General features: G+C 38.9%; 1 protein-coding gene across 8 annotated transcripts in view; it reads left to right on the top strand.

Moving 5' to 3' along the window:
• Positions 1-538: 538 nt before the first annotated feature.
• Positions 539-26,454, top strand: part of ARHGAP12 (Rho GTPase activating protein 12) — a 74,914-nt gene continuing 48,998 nt past the window's right edge. For 6 of the 8 annotated variants that reach the window (XM_019005713.2, XM_015618678.3, XM_033520637.1 and 3 more), the window contains exons 1-2: positions 539-650; positions 5,150-5,900. In XM_019005713.2, the coding sequence (XP_018861258.1) occupies positions 5,232-5,900 (669 nt within the window). In that variant the 5' untranslated portion in view covers positions 539-650; positions 5,150-5,231. The remainder of the gene's footprint in view (positions 651-5,149; positions 5,901-26,454) is intronic. The other 2 variants (XM_015618677.2, XM_015618679.3) reach the window with 1 other exon arrangement.

Consider the following 26,454-nt stretch of genomic DNA (forward strand, 5'->3'; position numbering starts at 1 on the left):
CCCGCTCACCTGCGGGAGACAAAGGGAGGCAGCGGCGGCCCCGCCGCCCTTCCCGGGCGCCCCCGCCGGGCCGGGGGGATCTGCCGCCCTTGTGCGAACTTGAGCGCGGCAACTCGGGGTGGCTGGGCCGGGGCGGCTCTGCCGCGCTATTTATATCCAGCCCTCGCAGACAACAACTTAACAAAAGCCCGCGCCGAGGAGCGAGCGGGGCTGCGAGGGAGCTCGCCTGGGGGCGGGGGGGGAGCTGCAGCGGCGCTGAAAAGTTGTCCTGACACTTGTTTAAAATGCATCGCTTATTCAGTGCTCTGAGTCACGGGCAATTATTAAATGGTTGCTTATTACGCCTCTAGCGTTTAAAGACGTGTGAGCTCCGGGTAGGTAGTTTACTTGCAAGTAGTGCTTGGTTTCTAACTGTTTGAGGAAAGAGTGAAGGGCTAAGCTTGTTTTCATACAGGTTGTAAGTTGTCTGTGTTTTGGTTATATATATGTTGTTTCCATTTGCCTTTATTTGTATGCAACTTTTGCATGCTTTAAATGCACGCCTTGCAGCGGGTGGCTCTTGGAGGCGTCGGTGAGGACTGGTCTGCATGAAAATACTGGCTGAGGAGTCGGGTGTGCTGGAAAAGCAGTGGTGCCCCTTGGGAAGAAAGGTATGAATAGGGTTGAAGTCTGACAAGGGACCAGTCTCCCAGGCAGTGGCCATGCAGATACAGCCTGAGCCCCTAAGAAAACTGCCCAGGGAGAAACCGAATCGTGGGATCTACTGAGGTGTTACTAGGGTATCTCATCTGGCCTGAACTGTTAAGAATTTATCTTAATTTAGCCTTCATAATTGAGTTTATTTCTGTATCAGGACTGCGGAAGGGTTCATTTCAGTAGTGGGTGAAGTTTGATGCTGAAAATGGAAAAAGATTACACAAGTCAATTGCTGCTGCTTTGTAGGACACTGCGAACAAGGTCACACAAAGAAATTTAAGGCGATCCGTTAAGACTCAGTAGCATTTTTAACACCTTATCATCTGCTTGTATTAGAAAGTAAGTAACAATTCCCTGTCCTCAGTAAGGCTTTATTTTTTTTTTTTTTTCCAGAGGGAAGTAAAACAAACACCAGAAAGTGTTTTAGGTTATTTCCCAAGACTCAGTTACCTGGTTCTGGAAGATGAGAAGTAAATGCTGCGTGCCTGATAATTTCAAAAGAGAGGGTGGGAAGGGGGAGAGTCTTAAATTCTAGCATAACGCTGAAGGTAGAGGTGATCATCTCTCATACGATACATGAGCATACTATATGTGTACCATATAAGATCATATTAATGATTCTGTGTCTTAGGACCGTGCTTCTTTCAAGCATTTGCATCGGGAGAGCATCATTCTATAGTTGAGACTGGGTGCTGTAAGGAGGTGAGGGTGCAGCAGTTGCAGGGTTTAGGTTGCTCCAGGAAAGGCTCAGCTCGGAGCGGACCTGCAGCTCTCCGAACCCTGCTTGTCTGAGAGTGATTGGAGCTGTCACATCGGGTCTGGATGAAAACGGTCTCGTTCTGTGGGGGCGCACATAAAAATCTGGCTAGAGGCAAGTGATAGCATGCGGAGCCCCTGGTGCTGCGTGTGCACCCACTGTGGGGAGAGCTCCCCGGAGCCCTGAGCGGGCCGGGCCGGTTCCGGGAGCAGCGGAGCCCGCCGGGCCGGGCCGGTGCCGGGAGCAGCGGAGCCCATCGGGCCGGGCCGGTGCCGGGAGCAGCGGAGCCCGTCGGGCCGGGCCGGTGCCGGGAGCAGCGGAGCCCATCGGGCCGGGCCGGTGCCGGGAGCAGCGGAGCCCGTCGGGCCGGGCCGGTGCCGGGAGCAGCGGAGCCCATCGGGCCGGGCCGGTGCCGGGAGCAGCGGAGCCCATCGGGCCGGGCCGGGCAGGGGCGCGCCCGCGGGCGGAGGGGTGGGGGAAGGGAGGAGCTGACCTCTGCGAACACCCAGGGTTTGCCAGCCTTACTCAGCCTTAGCTGAGTAAGAGATGGGAACGGTTCCATCGGCAGCCGGAGTCCGAAGGGATCTCTGCCCCCGTGTCGAGTGAAAGCCCTGCTCGCCTCTCGCACCGCACCCGGTGCCGTGCCTGTCATCGCCAGGCTCTGCTCCCGTGGGACAGCGGGAATGCTCTGAAATGGTGGATTGTGTGTCCACGTGGGGATGTGACCCACCTGGGATCACTTGCCAGTAGCGATTGGGGTTTTCTTCACCAGGAGAAAAGCGGGGTCTGAGTATGTTTTTTGGTGTTCATGAATAGGTATTCTTAGTCAAGGCACTTGTTATTAATCTCTCAATCAGATATTGAGACTTTATTTAAGGTATGAAAGCTTACAGATGTTCTCTGTGGAAGTAAATGGTTTTTCATTCTTATCATTCTCTAATTAGAGTAATTCAACCTTCTTTACTAAGGTGGGTGCCATCCAGCATGACAGGTAAATGGTAAGGAATGAAAAGTACTGAGGTCACAGGGACTGACATGCCATACTACTGCAGTTGTTGACTAGTAGCACAATGAAGTCAGTAGCCCAAGTGTCAGTTGTGCATTCACGCCTGCATTGTTGTGAGCCCCTTACAGCAGAGGTTTGACCAAGGCTTCCATGGCTCTTTAAACTGTGTTCTGTGAGATAGCTTCATGAAAGGGCATTACAATTGGCTCTCCCCTGGGCTGTACAAAGGGTACAGGCAGTCCACCCTTTATGACACCAGGGCTTCATTAAAAAAATTAAAGCAAAACAAAAATTAATGCATTTGAATCTGTGAAATCAAGGCTGTGGTAGTCCTTTGCTGTTCTTACAGGGTTAATTTCCCAACTATACCATACATATTTCTTGCTTTTTTGGATTGAGGAGGAGAATTAGAGCCTTGCTCGATCCTGATGATGTGATCTGTTTGTAAAACTGTTTCAGTGTTCTGGCTGAACACAGCCTGTCTCTCTTTAGTCATATGTTCAACATTACCAAATGTTTGCTATTGACTTGATAATTTTGCAGCTTGGATGAAAGACCAGAAATTGTGCTACTTATTTTTGTTATTTCTTTTTTGTTGTTATTTTTTGGAAAAGGATTAGGCTGCAAAACTGACTTCTGAAGTGGGTTGAGCTATTTTTGTAGCAGTTCTGTTTTACTTAACTTGTATTATTCAAAATTTTGTGTTTTTTTTAAACATAACATGCAACCTGTTGAACCTTTCTGTCTTGAAAAATGGACTGTGCATTCTCAATAAATAGTCATAATAGTCAATTCTCAATAAATAGTCATAGGGAACCAGCAAAAGAGGAATGAAAGATCCAATGGTCCTGTGGGAAACCAGAGGCTTATGTTCTCTTTTTGGTTTCTGTGTGGGAGAAAGAGACTCTGAATGGATCCTTGTACTGTGGTTCAGCTTTTTGAGGTAACAGAGCTTTGAGGTAGACTGCAGCTTGGTAAGACTTGTATTTTTTTGGTGTCTGACCTGGAAGCCATGAAGGGGGTTGGTAGCAGCTTTGAAGAAGTGTTGGAAGGAGTCAGGTTTGCTAAGAAGGAAAAAACAGCATTTGAATGGCAGAGCTTCCAAAACTAAGAAGAGAGTGGGAATGGCTGCAATTTGTTCATGTTTATCTTCTGCTGCTGTTGCTAAACAACTGCAGAGCTGCACTTAAAAACACCTATTTATGTAGAATAGCAGGTAAGCAGGTTGTTTTGTACCGAGGCTGTAAATAGACTTTGAATGTCAACGTACCATTTTATGGTAGAGAGTAAGCACCAGAATCCTGGCATTCTTTTCTACTGCTTTGTGTTCCTATTGTCAGCTTTGTTGAATGTGGTACCATCGTTCCTTCTGTCAAGTCTTTGATGAAATTGCAAATCTGACTTTGTGATTCTATTTGGAGCCTTGAAAACGGTGGTACTTGAAAATGCTTCTTGGAAGCAAAAGAAGATGGGCTGTGGGAGAGAGATGCAGATTAAAGATGGGCACTTCTGTCTTGGTATAATACTTTAGCTTTTTACCTTCTACTTTGTCTCTCAGTGGCAAATGTATTTTTTTTCAAGGCTCAGATCAAATAACAGAAATGGCAAAATAATTGAACAATCCTGAGTGGTTTCTGTTTTAGATCTTCCCAGAAGTTCTTGTCTGTTGTTATTTCTGTCCTTAGTCCCATTTAGCAGCTGAGTTCACTCTGCATGTGTGTGCCTGCATGGAATTGCATTAGTTCCACTTTGTGGCAGGGTAAAGGCTACAAATCTCATCACAAAGTCTGAACTTGCAGAGCTGTAAGTTTCTACGCAACTTTTCTCATTTGTGAAACATGTATTTAAGAATAAAAATGTGTTTTTTAATCTTTACAAGATTAAATATGGCAGCATTTTACTTGAATTCTCCTACGTTTCATGTGACTGATGGAGATCTTACATGCTTTGATTTTCAAGATTAAAAATCCTACCTTTCATGATAATTTACTATATTGTCTTCAGTGCAAGTTGGCAGGACTGATGCTTACCCACCCATGAATTTGGACATTGATGCTACATGATTGAATAGAGAGAATTTGTTCATGGGTGTGGATGCCGTAGCAGTTGTTTGGAGTATAAAGATGCTGAAAAGTACTTTTCAGAATTTTCATGTATTATTGATTATTTCATTACCCATTTTGGTTCATAGTCCTGTTTTGTCATTGTTGAGGGTTTTGTTTGCATTTTAAGATCTAGCACTTAAACATTTGGTTAGATCAGGTTTTCTGTGAGGTAAATAAGTCTTCCTTGGAATATTTTGATTTGAACTAGTGTAGTGACAGAGTTTCACAAAGAAATGAATCCTGTATGTAAGCAAGAGATTGACTTGGATCAGTGCCCCCTCCCCCAAATCCCCAATGATCAATCAATGTTATTCAATAATAGAAACAATAAATAATTAATTAATAAAGCTAATGAGGCACTTCATAGCAGGAGGCTTGTGTGAATAGGACAGTTAGCTCATTGACCTAGGTTGTGCTACTGATTTTCTATTTCAACACTGATAAGATATATGAAAATACTGCATTTTTCCATCAGTTAATCTAAGGTTGACATGAATTGAATAGGCAGGATTTTGTAAAAATTATTTTTCTCCAAAGTGCTCTCAGCCAGCCACTTGATTACATATACTTTTTTTTTCCTTACAGCTCTGAACATTAGCAGGAGAATAACACTGAAACAGAATGTTGCTTGCCTTGTGTCTGAAAAGGTGAAAGCTTTCAGATAGAAATGGCTGATAAGGGTGGGAAGATGCTTCCAGGACAATTTTACATTCAAGTGGAGTACGACTATGAGTATGAAGCCAAGGACAAGAAAATTGTGATCAAGCAAGGGGAGAAATACATCTTGGTGAAAAAGACTAATGATGATTGGTGGCAAGTCAAAAGAGACGAAAATTCCAAACCCTTTTATGTGCCAGCACAATATGTGAAGGAAATACCCCGTAAAGCACTGATGCCACCTGTGAAGCAGGCAAGCATGCTGCCAAATAACACCTTGAAGTTGACACATGGATTACAGAGATCAACAGAAAATGTGAATAAGTCACCAGAACTTTCTAGTTTTGGAAAATCTTCTCCAGTTCAAGTGTCTTGCTTAGTTCGAGATGCCAATCAAAATCTGGGACCGAGCAGTAGCCCCTGTCAAACTTTTGGTTTGAGTCTGGACCTTACCCAGAACAATGGAAAACTTAACAATGAGTTGCAATCTCCCAAGGTTTCCAATCAGTTTAGAACCATTTCCATGGGTCATTTCCCATGCCCTGATTTCTTGGAAATAGAGAAGACCAGCTTTTTGCATGAACAATGTTGTGATTCAGCAGGAGAAGGCTCAGAAAAAATTCACCAAGATTCGGAGTCTGGAGATGAACTCAGTAGTAGTTCCACAGAACAAGTGCAGGTAAGCTAAAAAATGGCCCCCATGTCTGGTTTGTTTTCTTTTCTTATTCCCATGATTGTCTGCTGCTGTGTTGAGACTTACTGCCAAAAAATTCCAATTGCTTAAATAAAAATGTCTTCCCTCAGCATAAAATTGTTACTAAAATTGAAACAGTTGATGTGTTTGGTCCTTGCAGAATTACTGTGCTATGGGAACTGATTCCATTTACATTATTCTGTGATTTAAAGTTAACAGTAGTGTTTCTGTATTAAGATTGGTTTAATATGACACTGAATTTGGGTTATATTTTCTTTCAGAGGAAGGAAGCCTACTGCTGTAACTCCTCACAATTTTTCTTGTTGAAATAGCCGTGGTAGTTAACTGTCAGTTTTCCCTAAATGTGTATAGATAACGTAAGAACTGTATATTAACATCTTAGTGGGTTTAATTGCACTTAAGATTTATATGGAGTTTAATTTCTGGCTTGATAATTTTATTTGTAGGCTGTTTTAATTAGTCAGCCTTGCCAGTTCTGCTTCTCACAACTTTACTCTGGATTAAAACTCAAAACATGTGAGTTTGTTAATTAGTATGGAAGAATCTCAGGAATGATGTACTCCTACTTCAGGCTAAAACTGAGCATTGACAGCCTTTGTCCTTGGTAAAGCAGTTTCTCTCACTTCTTAATTTTTTTTTTTTTTTGTAACAGGCATCCCCCACCCCCATCAAAAGATTAGAACTCTGAGTTAATCAGGTCACTTCTGGTACGGGTAACCAAGTTAATTAGTCTGTTGTAATCCAGGTTTGCTCTTAAACCAGTGATGTATGTGTGCATACACATAATTATATATTTATATGTGTGTGTATGTAAATAATTCACCCACCTCACACTTGCCTCCCCCATCTTTCTGTAGGGACGTGTTAAATTATTTTAAATTTTGTTAAAAGCTCCCTACTCTTGAACTTAATCTGTAGTGTGAAACTGTTTTTGCTTGGATAAAAACTGATTGTTACAGTAAATCCCACTTGCTAGCATGTGTTCATTGTACCGGAGGATCTCAAATCAAACCTGATGCTAACTTTAGACATGGAAAGTTTTATCATCAGAGAGCTATGAATCAGTACTTTGCTAATAAGAAACAATGAAGACAAAGCTGCTTAGGAACGAGTCAGTATGGGAAGATCTTAAAGATACAAGATTGATTAGGTGAATTACAGAATCTTCAACTATAAGTATATATATTTATTGAAATACTCAGAATCAGTAGCTTTTCAATATGCTACTATATTCTTGGCCTCATTCTTTATACAGTTTCTATAGTTATGAGACATTATGTCTGTAATATTTGTATATTTTATGTTTTAACTTTGTAAACCCTCCCCCAAATAATATGGAATGAATAGGATTGCTGAATTTTAATTTATTTCTTCAGTGATGTCTTTCTTATGCAGTGTGAGAATCCGTGAGTTTTCTTGCACTTTCTGTACAGCCCTAGCTCAGTGGAGTTGATATGAACCACTTAGAACTTGGCATGATAAAGTGATTACTAGATATTTATTTTAGAAGTGTGTGTTGGCATGTTACTGCCATATTAATCAATTGCCAAACAAATTATGAAAATACCAAGGAATGCTTAGAAAGTGTATCCTACTTCAAATAGTTTACCACATTAAAATTTATATTACATGGTAGGACAGTTCTTTCTTCTGTGTTGACTATAATTTGATGCATTTCCTTCTCTAAAGCAGATGGAATTAAAATTACATGGGTGTCTTTTGTCAATAATAAATATATAGCCTGCAGCTCAGTTTCCACTGGACTTTGTGCTGCTTGATGCAGTGACACTTAATCTTTTCACCATTCTCCCCCCTCCCCACTATACTTTATTCAACGCTACAACTGATTATAAATCAGACTTGTATTTGAGCAGGGCAGCCGTGCATGTATTGTAGACACTGTGTTAGGGGAAATATGAAGTGGGGGGAGTTTTCACAGTGTTTAAGAATAACAAATACTAAATATGCTGCATTTTGGCTGTGCAAAGTGCTTGGCAGTATGACTGATGTTACTGAAGAACTTGCCATTATCAGAATCTTGGGCAGCAAGAGTGCGGGTGCTCGCTGTGCCTTGCAGTTTGCCTTATTTTGTAACTTAATCTCATCGAGCATAATCACAAGCTCTTTAAATACAATGAAAATGTTTGACATTTAGTAGCCGTGGGGATTAAAGCAGTGGTAGAACTGATGTCACCGTTAGCTCAGTCTAGATGTTCAGAGTGCCAGCCTTCTCACTGGAACAGCTTGGCAGTTTTTTTAGAATTCTTTCAATAATGAGCATTGTTTAGTAGAAATCAGCTGTGCAGAAATTAATGGCTCAGAAAGCTGTTTTTATTGCTCTTAGTCTGTAGTGAGAACATCAAGTTCCTGGCTTTCACGCACAAACAGGATTTCACTTCACAAGACTGACTGCTTCTCCCTCCCCTGCCTGCTGTGGAGTTCAGATTTATGCAGTCTGCATTATAATAAACTCTAAGCTACAGGTGTTTTCTCTTAAATTTGTAGGATTAGAAGGTAGAATTACCTTAATAATACCTTAAAGTAAGTAATTTTTTGGTGGGGTTGAGCTGACAGTGTTCAGCTTTAACCTGACCTTCAGTATGTTTTCACTGTCCTTGAGTACAAATATATGAGATAGAGGAATGCTTCTCTTGTGAGATCTTTCTAAGAAATGGTTACATTGTTCCCTGAAGATTATCTTCCTCCTTCTTTCCAGTAATGAAATTCAGGTTCTGCAGCTGTACAGTCTTGAAGTCACGCCTTGCTGTCTGTGAGCATACTGGAAGATCCAGAGCCTCCAAAGCAGTGCATAAAGGAAGGATTTTTAGCAGATGAAATATGTGGAGGACAGAGAGGTGGCAGTGTGAGCAGAAGTATTTGCTAATGAAGATGTAGCAAAGGGTCGGTCAAGAGAAAACATCAGGACTGGATAATGAACATTCTTCACATTTATGCAAAGAAAATGCAACTGTGGGTTGCCACTCTGGTGGATAAGGCGTTGTAAGAACCAGATGTTTATGGACTTGAGCTGTAGGTAGGCTGGAGGTAATTAGAGGAGGTAGGGCTTGAGAGGAAACAAGCTTCAATTTAACCAGATTTAAATCTCTGGTGTTGACAGTAACTGCAGGTCAAAGTGGAACTCAATGAAATGGTTTGAGTGAATACACAGCTGAGACAGTGGTGGCACTCAAAGCTGTGAGAATCAATGAAGTTCAATAAAATTTTAGGAAAACGGTGTCAGGTGTGATGTCTTGATCCCAAGGAAAGGGCAAAAATACTCCTCAAGTAGGCTAAGGATGTTGGGAAGAAGGAAGGTTCTGAAAGAGTGATTCATTAGCAGATATGGGCAGTACTTGAAAGAAGCAGATGAGATGTCTGAGCAGTATGCAGTAGGAGCAAAGACCCGAGTAATTGTTCTGAAGTAAAAAAAAAAAGACTTACATGTTCAGGCAAACAGGCAGGAAAAGCTGAAGCAAAAGAAGACAACATTAAAAGTGGTCTTTAAAAAGCACCCTGAGCAATGCTTGCTTTCCTAACAAGTTTTGAGAGAGAAGGTGTGCAGACAGGGAAAGAGTTGGGTAAGTTCAGAGATCATGTCAATAATGTTTAGGTGTTATCTTTGAGGATGATACTTTGGAATAAAATTATCACAGACAGAAATTAAAATCTGCTTTTGGCAATGCTAATGCATGATCTATGGGAAATAACTTTGTTTCTGATGCGTGTTACTGCCTCTTTTGTAATAGGAGACAGAATGTATTTAAGAGTAAATACATGGCACTATCTTAATGTTACTTTTTATGCTTATTAAAAGTTACTTTTAGCAGCAGGTTGGTTTTAATCATTATAAATATAGGCAGTGACCTATTTGCAAAGATTGTTCTGTCTTTCATCCTCTTTAGTAATTGACTATTGCATAAACTGTGAAGCACTAAAGGGGATTACCACTAGGATGGCTGTTTTGCTTTGATTAATTCTGAGTACTAAAGATCTTAAAGAGCTCTTTCTTTCTTGCCTTTGCAGTTTCTGTGGGATTGCAGTAGGCTTTTGGTCAGAAAAACCAAATATTTTGTGTTTCTGTGGATTTCAGAGTGTATCTTCTGGAGATCTTGGCATTCTTGGCTTTGTCATTTAGTTGAAAGACTGGTGGCAAATCATTAGTGTTAGACTGCCTTGCTGGTCAAACATTAAACCTCTGAAATAAACACCTGTCACTGTTTTATGGGGCAGAGAAGCAGTTTGCTTCTACGGTAAGAAATTTCATGCTGTTTTTTTAATTTCATTCATTTGTCCAAGAGATGAATAACTTGGCAGTATGAAGGAAGCATGGAAGATTTTTTTTCTTAATAAAACTGACCATGTTTGCAGATCCATGGCAATATATATAATGTAATAGTTTGAATTATGTTTTAAGTACCATCCTTTAATCTCTTAACTTCTTAAAAACAGCATTTGTTATTCTAATGATGTTAAATGCTTTAATATGCACATTATAACAAGGTGAAGAATAAATGACAAGGAACTAAAAGCTTTATAATTTAAGGAGTTTTATAAAACATAAATTTATTTTTTCTGTAATTTCAGTAGTTGCTGCTAGAACTTTGTAAACAGCTTGAAATGTTTGCTGAGTTACATGAATAACTCAAAGGTTCTGGACAGATGATATTAGGGAATATTTTTCCTAGCTGGTTTTGTATATGTGGTTTTTTTTTGTTCTTACACAGTGTCAGTAGGTCTGGATAGTTTCACTTTACAGTGTGCTGTTTGTGATTAGTTCTGTCTCTGTAGTTTTAATATGTAAGTCAGATTGCAGGTAGTTCTCCCTTTCAGTCCAGGTGAGTAATTCTGGATTTAGGTGCTTTAAATTGAGCAGCCCTTGTGTGCCACTACTGCTGCCTAAGGCCCATATCCCCTGCTCCTCTGAACATCCCTGTTGCGAATCAGATCAGCCTTCCTTAAAAGAAATAACCAGCAAACACAAGTGTTATCTGTGTGAGGCAGTTGTCAGAGGATCATGACCTGTGAGACAAGTTGGTTTTAGTTGACTGGCTTGTTCTAATACTGGTGTTGGAGTGCTCAGCTGAATAAGCTACAGATCTACTTGGTACGTGCAGTTTGGTGTTGTGCTTTCAGAATTGAAACAAACCCCTAGTGCAGTATTAAAATTCTGCAAGTGCCAGCACAGTCTGTTGACTCTTGCACCCCTATTTGCCCTAAATTAATGCAGAAAATGATGAAATGAAGCTTTGAAGGCACTGATTTAGATGAATAAACCTTTATCCTGGTAGAATTCCTATCTCAAATGAAGCTCAAGCTGCACTGCTTAAAGAATAGAAGTCATAATATGGAATGGATTTTTCTGTTTTTGTCTAAAAAAGTGTTATTTCTAGTATGCAATGTGTGAGTTTTGGTGCATGTTGTCCCACCTGCCGTTTCTTTTGAATTCATGCCAAGTGCCAGCCTCAGCAGGGTGATGACAGAATCTTTAGGGATGGTGGAATAAATGCTTAAACAGGAAAGCAGCCCTAGGAAAAGGAATTGGTGTTTTGTCTCACTGCTGCCTAAGTTGAAAGCATCTGGAGATACTGGGAACTTGCTTTTTCTTGTTGGCAGTGCTTCTGTCATTTGAATTAGGGAACCATCAGACACAGAAAAGATTGTAATAGGTAAAACTCTGTTTGAGACTGTTTTGAGAATATTTGATCATATCTTGTTCTCTCACATGGGTACAACAATGGGTACAAACAATTGCTTTTGCTATGTCTTTACCTGGTTATGATCTAGGCAGTTGTTTAATACTGCAGTGCTTGCCTATAGAACAAAGGTTCTGTTATTCTGTAGAATCCTAAAGAAAGTATCATTTGTTTCACAGCAGTGTGACAAAACATCAGGGAACGTATGACTCTGTAGAATAAAATGCAGAACACTTTTTCCTTTTTTTTTTTTTAGGCAGCTCTCTGGAATAGTAGACATTTGTGCTTTAAAAAAGAGAAAGCAAAATCTGTGCATATCTAGTATCAAACAGCTGATATGTCTCTGACGTGCCTTGCCAGGTAATTTTGATTTAAAAGCCATAGAGACAGATGGGTTTTCCCTTTATGTGGAGTTTGTTCTAAAGCTAAGGGCAATACTTTTGGACAAAACAGTCTTTCAGGATAGTTAGAACTGAGGATTTTCAAATGAATTCTGTGATCGTGAGTAACTGGACAACATACTGTTAGAACACTTGTATCAATTTTGAATTTAGCCTATCTTGAAAGGACTTCTGACCTAGTTCTTGGGAAAGACAGTAGATTTCTAGTATAGTTATGTTCTGGTAGATAGGAAAGTGCTGGGTTAGTGCAGAGAAGCATTCTAGCAATCATAAAGAATGTCAGTAGTAGAAAATGGTGCAAAAGGAAAATGCAGAATGCAGATTTCATGGTGTTCCTGTATTCTAAATAACGTGCAGTTGCCAGCCTCTCTCATCTTGAAAAGGAGGTAATAGTGCTGAAAACAGTGTAGAAGAGGTGAAAAACACAAGCAGAAACATGGAACAGTTCTGTGAAGGCTTTGCAAAAATCTTACATGAGCGTGGGTGCATGTTTAGTGTTGCAGAGGACTCCTGACTTCTAGGCTGTTTATTGCTGAAATGTCCGAGGGATTGTTGAGAAGTAAAATGCAACCTTAATTTTGGTATATTTTCTCCCCATCTTCTGATATTTTGTCCTGTCTTTGTAAATGCTTTTGACAGAGATTTGGAGCTTGTGTACAGTGATGTTGTGAAGATTAGCATAGGTGTTTAGAGTCTGTATTTTAATTCATTCTAGTTTTCCATCTGATAAGTTTTTTAAATGAAAGCTAGAAGTTGAGGAGCTGTCTGAATGAATTTAGGTTATTGCTTATGTTGAGTTTTGATGTTAAATTATCTGGCTTCACCTTCTGCTTATAATCAAAATCATGATTAGAAACTTGGACTCCTATTTTAAATCTGAAATTACATATTACATTTTGAATTTAAATAACATAGTTTTAACTATTCCCTTTTAAAATGATTTACCTTAGGCTTCTGGATGATCTTCAGATCACCTAGTTAAATTAAGTAACTTCCCTGTATTTTGTTTAAATGCAACGCTGAAGAGCAGAGTTTTATGTCTGTTTTCTGCTGGCGTATAGTTTACACGGTTGCCATCTCTTGCTTTTGTGGATTGTTGTTCAGCTGAATCACTTTGCTGCTCTAGTCACCACCTGGCTCTACAAATATTTATTTCCAGTGCTGCAGGGAGGTGGTGGTGCTGGCCTAGGCAGCATTGTGATGAGTGTGTCAATAGCCTGTAAGTAACTCCCTTATGGCAGTCACAGTCTAGTGCAAAGTCAGCAGATCTGAAGGACCTGAGGACACACTTGCCTTTTTACTGTCACTGATGTGATGGGACTCAAGCAACAAGTGTACTTATGCAATACTATAATAAAATGGTATGTCTGATAAAAACAAAAATACAGTTAACAAACTTTCTGGACTCTCAACTGGTTGTTCAACATGTCTAGTAATATTGCATGCACATTCATTTTCTAGAGAAAAAGATCACTGGGATATGGTTTTTGGAAATAATTCATGGTACAACAGAAACGTTCCCATGTTGCACATAACTATTATCTTTTAAGTATTTAGAAGAAACTTTATCCTGCAATAAAGTGTTGTAGCAGAGGTTGTTGAGTGACTTTGATTTGACTGTTTTTCCTGTTGAAATTGAATAAAGGTACTTCATTCCTGCCCCCAGCCCTGAAGCTTTATCAGCATGCTTGGCGTTATCCGTATTAATTCTTGGTTATCTGCATCCAACTGGAAAAGCTAATAGATGTTTGTCATGCATAACTGCATTGTGCTGTAGGCACAGGGGACTATGTATGTGTGGGTATATGTGTATATACCTATGTTCTCTGTATATATGAGATACAGTGTAAAACGGGCAGGTGTTCTATTTCTTGATAGCGCTTTGATCTTGATTAGTACCTCATATAGTGGGACTACTAACTTTAAGCTTCCTCCCAACTTCATGAGATGTACTCATCAGTACTATTTTTTTTTCTGACATCCAGGTAGGTCCATTTGTCCTGGCTGTGGCTTTGTTTCGTTCATCCCGTTCATCCCTCCCGGGTGCTGCACTCTAACTTGAAATGGCATTTTCATGCTTCCCCGAGGCTCTGTGCTTTTCCTGCTGTAGCATGTGTTACTCTATGGCGCTGATGCCCACGAGCTATGCCAGAGGACTGCAGTGCTTGCTCCCGGGAGAGCTTTTCACAGCCAGGCTCTGTGGCTGCCTTGCATTAGACAGGGAGCAGGAGCTCGAGCAGAGGCAGCGTGGCCCTGCCAGGGGCCCGGTGGTCGCAGGGCTCTGTCCCTCTGACCCTCTGCTCATCTCTCATCCTCTCGCCGAGCTCATCTGCTCGTTTGTGCCCGTGGCAGCTCCTCATCAGTCACCCACTGCAGCCTGCTCAGGAAAAGCTACAGCCTTCAGCTTCACTGCCTTTCATTCTCCTTGCCTTTGCCAGCCTGAAGGGTCACGCTTATGTGGCTGCCTGAGGAGACGCACAGGGTGAAGGAAGTGAAACTTGAGACAGTTTTTCTTTTTATTCTTCCATGCTCAGAGACCTATCTCAGTGTTTCACAAGGTTGTGATCCACCAAGGTGTGAATTTTACTTTTAAATGTTGTTTACTTTTCAGTTAATTATATATGTAAAAACTGTATTGCTTCCATTTTTGCTTTTTGCTCGTTCATAAATTGCTACTGTAACTATCAGTTGAGCAAAACTTAGGTATGTACTTGGGCTTGTGGGCTTTTTTTTCCTTTTATGGAAAACCAGAAAAATCCAAATCCTAAGTGCTGTGCTAAAAATCTAGCTCTAAACTCTCGTATTCTTCTTGTTTTGTAAATCTTCAGAGATCAGCAGATTGTGTCCAAAGGTTTGATGATTCCCTGTACAGCATTTGTGATGACTGTAAAAACAGCTCTTTCCAGCTGCTGCAGGTTTTTGGTGTGCTGTTTATTAAAACAATTGAACATTGTGCTAAGATGGTACCACACTGACAAATTCTTTCTTTGCAATAAGTTTTCTGAGGAAAGTAGCTTGAGGGGCTGTATTTAAATTCTGTGCCCATAGATGGGCTCAGGAATTCTGTGTGCTTATCCTTCTCTCACATCAGTATTGGCTGTCTGTAAACTGCTGCTTTGCTTCTCAGAGTATCATGGTGAGTTGAACCCTGAGCCAGCCTTCTGTGTTGTCCTTGGTATAGTTGGATCTGCTTGAGTGTAGCCTCAGAATTATAAAGTAAATAAAATTCCACAAATACTGAGTCTTTTTATATCTTCTTAACTGCCTGAAACAAAAATTGCTGGTTTAATATTCATTGAAGTAAAGAGGTAGTTGCAGATTTACTTTAACATTTTTACATAGAAACACAAAATTCAATGACAAAGGTATACTTCTTTTTCTAGATGCTGATTTACAGAAATAACTGTTATTGAAAATGAAAGACATTCTTGGTAGTGTAAGGAAAATAAAGGGGAAGAAAAACTGCAGAAATGCATGGCTGAATGTTTCAGGCTTTCTGTCCTTATACTGGGTGCCAACAAACTGTCTACAAGTAGAGAGAAACAGACTAAGAAATACAGTCAAAGAACAAATACTTCTATTTTCAGTAGTTGTAGAAAGAAAAAAAAGATTCAACCTGGTTGAGATTCCCATGAGAATTTTATTGTTATCCTTAATTCTGCTGTAAGCAGTATATGTAGTCTATTGCTTTGAGAAAAGTCTGTACAATCGTGTACTTGGCTTGAGCATTTTAAAAAATCCCACAGAACTGATCTTAAAGAAGTCAGAGATTTTTTAAGTTAGGCACAATGAATTGGATACATACATATCTAAAAATGTTCCTCCTGCTATTCAGTATACTTTTGCAAAGCAGAATCCCAGTGTTAAAACTGGAGTGATTATAGCCTGTTCTAGTTCAGTTAAAAGTTTAAAATTAAAAATATCTTAAAAGCATCATAGCATAATTATTTACAGACTTCTTTTTGTGTGGTTTTAAACAGCTACTGAGGGAAATATTCCTGCTCTGCTCCAAGTTTGAAACAGCTCATATAAATATATAAATATGCTAAGTGATAGCACTTATTTTGCTCATCCTATTATGTCTTTAAGGCAAAATTTTAAACTGAAGTCTTGACCTAATGTTCTCTGTATGTTTTCTCTGGCATGCAGACTTAGCTTTCTACTTTATCCTTCATTACCAGAAAGAATCTTATATGTGATGTAATAGGAGGTGTTCTTTGTTCTAAGTCATTAAAATACATGAGATTGAGGGGGTTCAAGCAGCCCTAACAAAACTTCAGAGTTTTGCTTGTGTGCTTTAGCACGTACATTGTCTTGAGAATAGAGGCAGTGTCTTGGGAATTTAGAAGGCCTTGTGACATTTTGTCTTAATTCTTTATTTCTCTCTCTGCTCCAAGTATAAGTGACAGATGCCAATATATGTGGGATTTTAATGGTTTATTTAGAAGCTTCAACATGCAAACTAAATAGCTGAGTACTTATGTATACTGGAGGTGACAATATGTAAAGAGCCTGTTAAGAGCCCAACTTACCATGGGAATTTAATTTTAAAATATTTCTCTAGTGGAGCTGTGAACTTCATTTCCATAAGTGCCAAAATCAGAGCTATTTTTCCTGGTCAGATGAGTTTTAAACACAAAACACTTGCAGAGCATAGGAAAAACCAGAAGTAGATTCATTTTAATGTTAAGTATTTTTTTTCCCCATCTATTGCTTTTTGCCTTAAGGTTTGTTTGCTTCAGACAGGCTGGTGGATGTCCCATTCCAGTATACTGGGAGACAGGATTCCAAAGAAATGCAGTGTCCTAAAATACCAAAGACTCATTTGAAAATGGAATTTTAATCTCTAAGTCCTTACGCAGTGACTTTGTCTTGCACCTTGTAAAAAAATCTTGCTGTCTGTCATAGAACCCACTAATTATATTCAGTGTTACACAGTAAACATGTGAGAGGATATTGGATCTGAATACAGATTTAATAAAGGGTAATCTAATACAGGGACTAGTGGGTTTTAAAGACAGGAAAGTCTAATGTGTTGACCACTGTTTGAAATCTGCCAGGTGAAAATGAATTTTGATTCTTAAAGTAATGAAATTTTAGATTATCTATTTTAATAATAAGATAAATGAGTAAGTGGGAGCATGATGTCTTAATTTTAATTTAACCATTTAAAAGATTACTTGTTAGCTGAAATTGTTGAAATACGTTAAAAAGTTTGAATGGTGTGGGGAAGATGGTTTTTGTATAATCTATAAGTTTCAGCCTTTATTGAGGGAAGGTTTATGTGGCGAAAGAAGCCTATGAAAAGCCATCGAAACTATATCAAACAGCCTCTTGGTCTGAATCTTCTTCCTGTTGAAGGATCTTCTCATATTGATGTATTATGCTAAGAATATCAATACAGGCATGATTTACATCAAGTGATTTTTAGAAAAATTGATACTTGTAAGTTCTTGCAGCTGCTAGATGCATTTTGTCACGTTGGGCCAGCCAGTCTGGCTCAAAGCTCTGTACTGCCTTGGCAAAAGGGGGCATAAAACTTCTGTTTCTGCTCAAAATAGGTGAATCTATATGCTAAAATGGAAAGTATGTGTTCTTAGCAGAGTATAGCAGTTCACCATCTCCCTGCATTCCTCTGAGGGGATTTATGGCTGCCAGGCTCATCTTGAGGCTTCACTAGAGGTTTTGTTATTATTGCTGTACTGTTGCTGTGCCAGATTGTTTGCCTGTCCTCTAATCCCCCATTTTAGTGGCAATCTCAAATGCACAGCTCTAGCTCCCAGTAAGTGTTATTTAGGAGATACAGCTAATCACCCTCCCTACTCATTACTGCTCTTGTGAAGACAAAAGCATTTGGAGTAATGTTAGCCTAAAGCCTATTCAGGCACTTACATTTTCCCAATAAGCTTTGTATCTTTAATATGGCTGTTGTGCTAGATGTGGCTGAACAGCAAAATCTTAACAGTCAGCAGTCAGAATAAGCTCTGACACTGCCAGCAGTTGCAGAAGGCTCTCTGGGCAGTGCACTGATCAGCTTTCAGCACTATTTCTACAGATCCTCCTGGGACTTGGGACCCACAGCTCCTACAATGCCTGCAGTTGCATAATTCACCTTTTTGTACTAACTCAATGGAAAACTTGCTTGAAAACGACATAGTATTTGGCAAAGTATTTGTGTATAGAGTAATTCTAAAGACATTAATTATTAATAATTTTTTCTCTTGGAGACTCACAGGAAGTTCATCTTCCATTCCACCCGTGTTTTCTGGAGATGAATACCAGCTTTCTGTCAGCTTGCAAGAGCAGCTTCATGTACTGACCATTACTATGTACTCAAGCATACATACATGTCCTTTAAAGCAGTTTTTTCCCCCAACAGCTTGGCAGATAGTGCTGCCATACTTTATTATACTTGTAGTTTCAATGAGAATGTTCTCTAAAGGCTGCTGGCTCCAGCTGATCCGCTGAGTGCTGAGCATGGAATTATAATTCAGCAGCACGGGGGAGGGCTGTGCTTGCTGTGGCGGGCACAGGGCACTGCTTACTGCCTGTTGCTTAATCAGCATGAAACTATTAGCAAATTCTTGCCATCTCAGCTATAATGTACTGCTAATAGGTTTGCTTTATTGCATAGGACAGTCAAAAAAGCCTGGAATGTTTTAGTAGTTTTAAGTAAGCATAACATTCCTCTTAATGAAGTTTGACAGCGTTTTCAGAACTCCCTCACACTGTATAACAAGAATACCATTACACATGCCTGTGTACTAAGTGCTGGTAATTTATTTGTGTGTATTTTCTAACACAACTCTTCTTATATGAAAGCTTTTATATTAGAATTTAAAATTTATTTTACAAATGAGATTCCAGGCAACAAAAGCATCTGTATATTTTTAGTCCATTTAAACATACTGTCTAAATTTAGTCATGGTTTTACAGTAGTTAGAAGACTTTGTAAATCCAACTTCAGTGGAAAAAAAAAGTCACAGAAATTATTTGGGGTTTTTAAAATTAATTTAGATTAAGTCTCACCTCCCAGTATTTTGGAACATGCTTTGCAATCTGGAGCACGCAGTGCACGGGGGAATGTGTGTGCTAGTGTGGTCTTTTTCATTTGGATCATCAGGGCTAAGTTTCAGAGGGTTAGTGCCAGATAACAATCTGATTGTTTCTTTCCCATCCCTGTCTTTTGTTCAGGGGCAGGTTTTTTTTTGTTTTTTTTTTTTTTTAGTGCAGTTTAATAATTCCTTCATTTTAGTGATAAATTGGAATCAATCTCTGATACCTGGGGATGATTTTAAATTTTTCTTATCAGCAGTGAAAAATGGTGTTGCACTGCAGAAGGTATTAAATTATGTCAGTTTATTTTACTTCTAGTAAGTTGTGAATTTGTCTTACAATCATTGGGGGAAGTGAGAAGGGCCACTGTGTTTTCCCTAGTGTTGTAGGTACCAGACAGCCCAGGCAGTCTGCATGATGGGCAGGGATGTGACAAAGAACTCTGCTTCCTATTTTTATTGCAGGTTCTGGTTTACTTACAGCTGCTCTTACTCATTTCTCTTACTTCTGAGAGTCTTATCTCGTTCCCAGAGCCCAGAATTGAGAAAAGGTTTTTATGGTCTTAATCCAGCAGTGCTGCTCATGGTCAGAATGGCTCTACTTTGAATGCAGTGCCATCCCTGGGAAGACCAGATGCAATCTTTATGAGCAGTGCTTCTTTAGCAGACCCTGTCTGGATTGGTATAACTGTGACTGCAAGCTTTGGGAGATGGAGTCTACTTCAAATATCAAAATACTTGACCCCCTTCCCACACACACCTCCTCCTCCTTTCTGGCAGGCTATACCTCTTTGTTTCAGGTCTTCATAAGAGGTCTTTCATCCTCAAACTTTGTTTGAGAAGGACCTTACAAACAGGCAGGGGGATTTTTGTTAAACATTTAATTACAGTAGATGTTCATACTTGTCTGAGTGAATGAAATCCACGCAGAAAACTAGAGTAAGACTTTTGGTGTGTGTGTCCTGTTACTTACACAGTTGGCATCTACAGCAAACACAGCATTTTTTGTTGAATAGGTGGTACCAAGCATTTCAATTGCTCAGCAGCCCATGTAGAACTTATGGGACCGTTGGAACATGTTGTGATCCTGTTTGGCAACACATACCAATGGACATCATGCAATAATTATCTGTATGAAACATGTAACTGGCTTGTTTAAGACTATCGTTGAAAGAGGAGAGATAATCAGATTTAGTTTTGGCGGGTGGATAGTTGTGCTGAGCTTCTGGAGGAATTGTTGATGTGCCCATTCATTATTATTCTTTGATTATTGTGGTATCCACTCTTTCTCTCCCCACCTTTTAAAGTAAGTTTCTAGACTGTGTGATACACTGCCTCAGTGCCTTCACCAATTGCTTTATGTGAGCTAGAATAGACATGCTGTAGGCACTATGCATTGATGTTATTTTGTGGTTCTTTCTTGGTTACTGTAGCATACAATCAACAGAATATTTTTTTATCCTCTTGGCCATGTAGAAGTTATATTTGTAGTGTGAAAATTACAGTTGCTTCTGAACAGATGAATACTGGATTTTAGGTTGCACTGCATTTACTCAGAAGCATAAAGAAGTTAAGCTAAAGCCCCAAACCCCAGTTCATTTAGTTTGCATGACCTCTGTTTCGTATTACAAAATGCAGCTTGTTTCATCATTTGCTTATTTGCAGCTTCTCAGGGAAGAAAAATGACTTGAAGTTTCCTGTTAGTGCTGCAGCTGTGAAAGCGAACCAGGGGAAATGGCCACAGGTCCCAGTAAAACTACTCTTAATTAAACATTTGTGGTTTGCCAGCTCATAACATTTTGGGGTTGTTTTTGCAAATCATACCCAGGAATTGATTTAACAGCTGCAGTTCTGAGGATGGTGAAGTTGATAATTCAGTCAGGGGAGAAGTACAGTTGAAGCACAAGTATTGCCACTTGTTGATGCATTTCAAAATATTGTCTTGGGTGACTTAAATTCTATGCTGGAAACTTTCTTAGTGTAGAGATGATTTTACTTTGATCATATCTGGACGTGGAAGTAGGCTTGTCCATTGTTGAACTTGCTTGTTTTAAAAAAAATACATATTAATCCCACAAAGTACAGCACTGTGTATATTTTCTTGACTGATTTGTTTTGCATCTTACTGTGTTTTGGGGTTAACCACCTTAGTGAACTGAAAATAGGGGTATATCCCTATTTATTTTTTTTTTTTCCCCTCAAATCTGAAAAGCTTGATTGTCCATAACTCATCCCTTAGATTTGTGGGAATGTCTGAAATAGGAAGGATGTCTAGACCCAGTGGTAGCCTCTTGTTTTATCCCTGCCAGTTTTGCTACAGGTTGAAGAAGATTGTCCTTAAATTTTTCTTTTTGGGAAAAGTGTGCAGGGGGAGAGGAGAGAAAATGTCCTCTTTCCTTACTGGTGTGATCTTAAAACACTTAGGGGTTTTAACTTATTTGGAGTATGGAGATACCCTGGTGGTTTGCAGAGGAGAGGAGAATATCGCATTTTTCCTTGCTTAAATTGATTTAAAATATCCTGAACGTTCCTGACCCAGGTATTTTACTAAGAATTAATATTAGTAATATAATTTAATTTTTGTGTGAGGAAAATGTTTTATTTTATACTCCATATGTAAAGTATTGCACGTGTTAGATTTAATGTTAAGGCGGTTTTTCTCAAAATGCTGACATAAACTGTGTTCTTCAGAATTCAATTTTTTCATTCCAAGTGCAGGACTGAAGCTAATAAATAGAATATTTTTCTCTTTACAATCTTATCTTTCATCCTACTGCTGAGCTCTGTACTCTGAGGTGACAGGAAGAGCTGTCATCTTAGTTATCTTAAAAATATTTATTATTCTCTGCCTGAGCTACTTGGGGTATTTGTTTCCTTCTTTGATGGCATGAGGTCTCGTCTGCTTCAGATTTTTAATGCTCTGATCACCATGGTACTGTATTGCTCTTTCTTATAGGCTGTTGTTTTTTCTTAAGAAAAAACAGGGACTTAACAATAAACCAGCTTCTTACTATATACTTTTAATAGCTTCTTCTTTTGTTTCAAACTTCAGATGTGAATGTGCTGCTTTTCAGGATGAGGGTTACAGATTTGTAATGTAGCCTTGTTTACAAAGCCTTGTGTAAGGAAAATAGAGAACAACCCCCTTGTGGTTCCTTCTCACTGCATAAGATAAGAATAAGGGATAAGAAGCAAGAGTACCGAAAGTGCTATTGAAGGCTGTGGACTAAACTACACTCAAGCTTTCAAGGAAAGTTCCCTATTTTCCTGATCGGGCTGTTGCAAAATTTATTTCCTTGTTTGCTCCATACGTAAGTAACTTTTTTTCCTCCCTTAATTTTTTTTTTTTTAAATCTGTCCCTGGGAGCAATAGACAGTTCTTTACTTATTATTGTTTCTGTAACTGATTATGTTGTAGATACTTCCTTCTCTCAGCCACCTTTGGAATTTAATTAGGCAACTAAACCTCCGTAAGAGCTAATAGAGAGGTTCTGAAAGAGAAGGCCCTGCTCTCCTGTCACCTTAGACACTTCAGAGATGTCTCTGGCTGACCTTGCAGTGATCTGCTGACACCTAAGGAGTCTAAATATGGGAGGGCTTTTTATTTGTTTGTGAGTTTTTTGTTTATTTATTTTTTGAAGTCTCGATGGGGTTAATTTATTGCCATTCTGTTTTTTCCATCCCTTTGCTGCAGGATCACATCAGTATCAGGGGTGCAGGGGACAAGGGAGATGGGGTTGCTCCTTTTGATAGCCAGTAGACCAGCATAGCTAGAACTTAATGTATCATTAATCTTTGATTTTCTGAAACAAATAAATTGGTGTTTTTTGTTTTCCAAATTTTGAGTTGTTTCCCGAGTCCGTTGAACTATGTGCTTTATTGATTTGATTACATGAAATGAATTAGCAAAAGCATTTGCTGAACTTCTGTATAAACAGAAATGTCAGTGTGGCTTCTGCCTTCCTCCACGAAGGAAATTCTTCACTTGTGTGTATGGGTAGTTAGGGTAAATAATTTAAAGTTACTTTGTCAAGTTACTTTCCTCTTGGCTTCCCTTTCTGCTAAGATTAGCAAACCAGTTTTTTCAAAAGGAAAAAGTGAGGAAAAAGTTGTTTTGGTTTTTTTTAATCGTAGATATTCTGATGTTTTAGAAAAGATAGCTCTTAAAAATATTATGCCTGAAGTTAGAAATATGGACTTTGTGTGGACAGATTTAAGAACATGCTGAGATTTTTATTTCCCTAATCCAAGTTCATTTTATATTAGAGTATGAATATGTTACGTGATTAACAGATTTTATCATAATTTTTCTAGACTTTGGATGTATAATTTGTGTTTTGGCTTGTAAAGGTATAGAGCATGACAGTATGTAAAATGTGGTTCTTCAAATCATTTATTTGGAATTTATTTAGCCAATCATGATTCCTAAAACATGCTTTTTCAGGTGTTCCTGTTTATAAATTGAGCATTCTTGAAACTTGTTTCCCAAGATTTTAATACAGTGTTTATGGAAGTCAATGTGAATAGCTACACATCACATCAGCTGTTTCTGAAGTTTATTACCAAGTGGGCAGTTTAATCAAGGAAATTGCCCTCTGGAGTTTTGGGGCACATGAGAGGTGTAGTAGCTTGTGAAGGTAATTGCAGGTAATAAACTCAGGGAATACTTGGAGAGGCAGATGTGGATGGTAACTGGGTAAAAAGTGACTGGAGCCTACCAGTTACACAACAGAATGTATCGCTCATTAATTAGAATGTATTACTGCTAATGTATTAATAAGGCAAACCAACAGATGCCATTATAGTATCTGATTAGATGCTTTGCTTCCTAGGCCAGTTAACTGTGTTCTTCACTGGGGTTTGCCACCTTAATTAATCCCATAAGATATTTCTAGTATCCCAGTAAGTGTGTTCCTACATCAGCTTTGCTCATACTGTTTGAATACTGGTGATGTTCTGCAGCTGCATACGTTATTAAAAACTTCTAAGTGCTGCAGTTCATAAGCTCAAGAAGATACTTTGAATTTGTTCTAATACCTAACAAAGAAATACTACCATAACAAAGGCTTGCTGGATTTGCTGCCACAAACAACATTTGGTGAAGCAGAGTTTCACACAAGTGAAATCTGCTTTTGCAGCAGAGTAAGAGGACAACAGCTGTAAACTGAGTGGGAGTTCTGCATTTTCTTTTCAAGTGTTTGGAACGAAATACCCTTTCTAACAGAACACATATTTGATGACTGATCTGTTTTAGAACTATTTCTTGCAAATTGTTATTTTGTCTATTATCTTTAAGAATCCTCAACTATCTATTGTGAAAGTGAACCACTATAATACACATATAGAGTTTAAAAATTATTAATTGCTCTGGGTTTTTCCTTCTCTTTCTCTTCTTCCTCTTCTTCTTTCTGGGTTTTTCTTTCTCATTCCTTCTCTTTAATAGGAGAATATTACAGTTTTTGCTCTACTGAATGATGGTGTTTTGGTAACTTCTGTGGTAGTATTTAGACTTCATTCTGTTTATTCAAGTGGCTCTCAAGCTATCTTTTAGGTTTTTGAGCTTGCTCAATACTACAACTTCAGTAACTTGGGAATTTTATCAGAGGTGGTGTTTACTTTCCCATCTGCATTTTTCATGGGTTCCTGGCTTTACAGTGCTTTGTGTAAGCACTGGACCCTCAAAAGTACACTTAAAAACTATGGGATCTGTACTTTTGAAAATGTAATGTGTAGAAAAAATTGCCATTCAGTTTGAAGTGACTGTAATGGAAACTTTTCCATGACTTTTAGGTTGAGTTCAAATAATACCATTCTACACTATTCTCATAATAATAGTAGGAACTGACTTCTTAGACGTGCTGTGTTTCTGTAATAGGTACAATGTAGAAGTGTTCTATAAAGATCTTAATAATCTGCCTTTAAGAACACTTTCACCTCTATGAGGCAAATGAGATGTACATCTACACATTAAGCCAGTTAAAACTGTAAATGTTCTGGTAAATGAGGAGTCTCCACTACTTCTGAAACTTAGAGATTATTCTGCTGTAAGTTCTAAACCAACTGAACAGCTTGTTGTGCTCTTGTGATACTTGCCATCTGAAAAGCAGTACCTGTTACAGGATAATTTTCCACTGGAGAAAACAAGCTAGGCTTTTCTTGTGTTTTCTTAGTGTACTGTTTTAGTTTTTATAGACTACATCCTTGAGAGACGTCACAAATTATTCCCAACAGCTTTATTATTCACAAATCTGCATTCAGACATGTACTGCAGACTTCAAAGAGCTCAAGAATTGACAGCAATTGAGCTACAATGCAGAAAAAAATAAAATTAACTTCCCTAAAAGTGGAGGAAAAATAAATGTGTAAACCTCCTTCTGTATGGCATATCCAGGTTGTTCAAGATGTGGACTAAATTTCTGAATTAGGTTACAGATAACTTCATTATGTGTTGAAATATCAGCATTTGATCTGATGAACAGGGAGAAAAAGGAGTGGAGGAAATTCACTGTCTGACTTTGAAACATTGTCAAATTTGGCCTTTCTTTCCTAACTGGGGTAAGCTTGCTGTGTAAACATGTATGACGTAAAGTGTTTCATATGGTATTGAAATTTTCTGCTATAGGAAAAGCAGCTTTGTCTATATTCGTGGACAAAAGCTTTTTTATGGAAGGGAGAAGCTAGATTGTACAAGTGGCAAAGTACAAGTACGGTAAACACTGTCATCTTTGTGCATGTTTGACAAAGGATCCCATTGTAAGATCTTATTTCCGTTTTTTAAAATATTTGACATCACTGTTGCAGTCCTTCAGTATACTTTCTTTTATTGCTATAAAACTTCCTACATTCATATGTAATAGTTTGCTCATGCAGTGAGCGGCTGGAGGAATCTGAATGGGAAATTTGCAGAGTATGCAGGGGAAAAATGGTTTTCCATCAAATTTCTTTGATTGGTCACTTATGATGGATGATCTGGGAATGGTCTCAGTACTCCAAGAGCCAGCCAAGTGCTCTCCTGTCACAGGCTGTGTCCTGCTGCTGCAGCCAGTTTCCATTCCTGTTCCTGAGTTCTTGTGAATGTGGCAGAAGCAGCCACCTTTAGCTTTCTGTACTGCAGGATTTTGCAATACAGTTAAATAAACCACTATCTTGATGAATATGAAAATAATTTAAGTAGTTTCTTTTGGGCTATGAAGGGAAGGGAATGTATTTAGTTTGAGGGGCTTTTTGCTATGCACCTAGATATTGGTAGATTTCAGTAGCACTAGATAAAGATTTATATTTTCATCAACTGTGGGATTTTTTTTTTTTTTTTTTTTTTTTTTTTTTTTTTTTTTTTATGAGAGAGCTAAAACAGAAGGGAACTTACATG

The sequence above is a fragment of the Parus major genome, chromosome 2 (genome assembly GCF_001522545.3).
Source record: "Parus major isolate Abel chromosome 2, Parus_major1.1, whole genome shotgun sequence".
Taxonomy (NCBI): Eukaryota; Metazoa; Chordata; class Aves; order Passeriformes; family Paridae; genus Parus; species Parus major.